This window comes from Octodon degus, unplaced genomic scaffold (genome assembly GCF_000260255.1).
Source record: "Octodon degus isolate 3935 unplaced genomic scaffold, OctDeg1.0 scaffold00111, whole genome shotgun sequence".
NCBI classification, from domain to species: Eukaryota; Metazoa; Chordata; class Mammalia; order Rodentia; family Octodontidae; genus Octodon; species Octodon degus.
The window spans coordinates 3,504,196-3,506,210 of record NW_004524687.1 but is presented as its reverse complement, the minus strand read 5'-3'; the positions used below and the strand labels follow the sequence as shown (position 1 = coordinate 3,506,210).

Genomic DNA, 2,015 nt, shown 5'->3' with positions numbered 1-2,015 from the left:
CCATAACCTCTGGGGAAAAGACCATGTAAACTAAGTAACTCTATAATCACAACTTTCCCATCTCAGAAAAGTGAAAACCAGAGGCTTTGAGAAGAGGACCGAGGCCTCATTTGCGGCTACTATATGATGATTTTTTGGTTTTGGTTGTTTTGAGACACGGTCTTGCTGTATAGTTCAGGATGACCTGGAACTCACTATATATATGGCTCAGGTTGGCCTTGAACTCATGGCAATGTGTTTGCCTCACCTTCCAATGTGTTTGCTGGGACTACAGGCATGCACCACCATGCCAAGCCAGTATGATGCTTTTATACAAGAAAAATAAAGGGAATAAAGTTAGGCCTTTAAAAAAATATATATAACTGAGAAACAAAGAATGACTAAACATTATATTTATTATCAACTTAAATATTTATTATCAACTTACTACATCAAAAAAGGAAAACCTAAATGTTTATTAATAGAGGAATAGTTAAGTCTGGCCTAGCTATAAGGAAATACTATTCAGAATTTCTATAATTTTTTTTTTTTTTTTTTTAACTGCACTTCAGAAATGTAGTTCAGGAAATGAAACCGAATTTAATCCAAGGGCACCATGCAGAACCGCCCAACGCGCACCATCTTTCTCTGCAGAGCCCAACCGAGGAGGAGCAGGAGGAGCCACAGCATGGGTACCGGCCAGGCGGCGCGGACAGGGACAGTGCCCAGCAGCTCGTGCTCCTGCTCCCAGGATGTTTAAAAGATGCTTCAAAGAAGATGAAAGGCGGTCTAATGTTTATCAAATTGGTTAACCTCTGCTGAGAGGAAAGAGCCATTTACTTGTTCAGTTATGTGTTTAAAGCAGCTATTTGAAATCAAAGTTTTCAAGGAAAAATACCATTCCTGGTTTATAAATGAATCAGCTCAATCAGGAGGTCTCCTTCACTTTGCCACACCCATGGACTCTCTGTTTCTGCTTCTCCACTACCTTATAAAAGCTGGCAAAGAGGGAAAATTTCAACCCCTAGATCAAGTTGTGATGGATGACACATTTCCAGATTGTATTTTGTTACTGAAACTTCCAGAACTTGAGAAGTTACTTCATCATGTGACACATGAAAAAGAAATAGACAACAAGAAATATTACAAATACAGCAAAGAAAAGACATTAAAGTGGCTGGGAAAAAAGGTTAATCAGAGAACAGCAGCATTAAAAGTCAATCACACCTGAGTTCAATCCCTAGTTCCGCCAAAAAAAAAAAAAAAAGTCAATCACGTCAATGTTGGTGCCTGGGTACAGTCAGCTGCATTTTTCTCTGGTGACCAGGTTTCCAGTGATAAGGAAGAGGATTACATTCATTATGCCCATGGTTTAATATCTGACTACATCCCTAAAGAATTAAGTGACAACTTATCTAAATACTTTAAGCTTCCAGAAATTTCAGCTCCATTGCCAAACCCTCCATCAAAGAGACTAAAGATATCAGATGAGCCTGCAGAAGCAAAAGAAGACTACACTAAGTTTAACACTAAAGATTTGAAGACTGAAAAGCATAAAATATCAAAATGACTGCAGCTCAGAAGGCTTTGGCTATGGGGCCGAGGAGATGGCTCAGTGGAATAAGTGCTTCCCTGGCAAGCGCAAGGTCCTGAGTTCATTCCCTGGTTCCACCAAAAAAAAAAAAAAAAAAAAAAAAAGAAGGCTTTGGCTAAAGTTGACAAGAATGGAATGAAAAGTATCGATGCTTTTTCGGTGTAAAAAATAAACAGAAAATTGAAAAGATTTGAAACGTTTTGATAAAAAAGAAAAGAAAAATAAATGTAATTCAGTGGTAGAACACCTGCCTAACATGTATGAGGTCCTCAGTTCAATCACTAGTACACAGATACACAAACAAACAAAGTTAAAGCCAGTCATGGTAATATATGCCTATAATCCCAGCTACTTGGGAAGCTGAGACAGGAGGATTGCAAATTGGTCTGTACCCCAGTAACAAAGCAAGATGTGGGTTTTTTGTTTGTTTTTTTGGCAGAAC

At 38.4% G+C, this 2,015-nt stretch overlaps 1 protein-coding gene across 1 annotated transcript in view; it reads right to left on the bottom strand.

The window, feature by feature from the left end:
* LOC101588789 (paraspeckle component 1) overlaps positions 1–2,015 on the bottom strand; it is a 98,895-nt gene that overhangs the window by 82,997 nt on the left and 13,883 nt on the right. Inside the window, exon 3 of the mRNA XM_023699167.1 lies at positions 619–745. Coding sequence (XP_023554935.1) covers positions 619–745 — 127 coding nt within the window. The remainder of the gene's footprint in view (positions 1–618; positions 746–2,015) is intronic.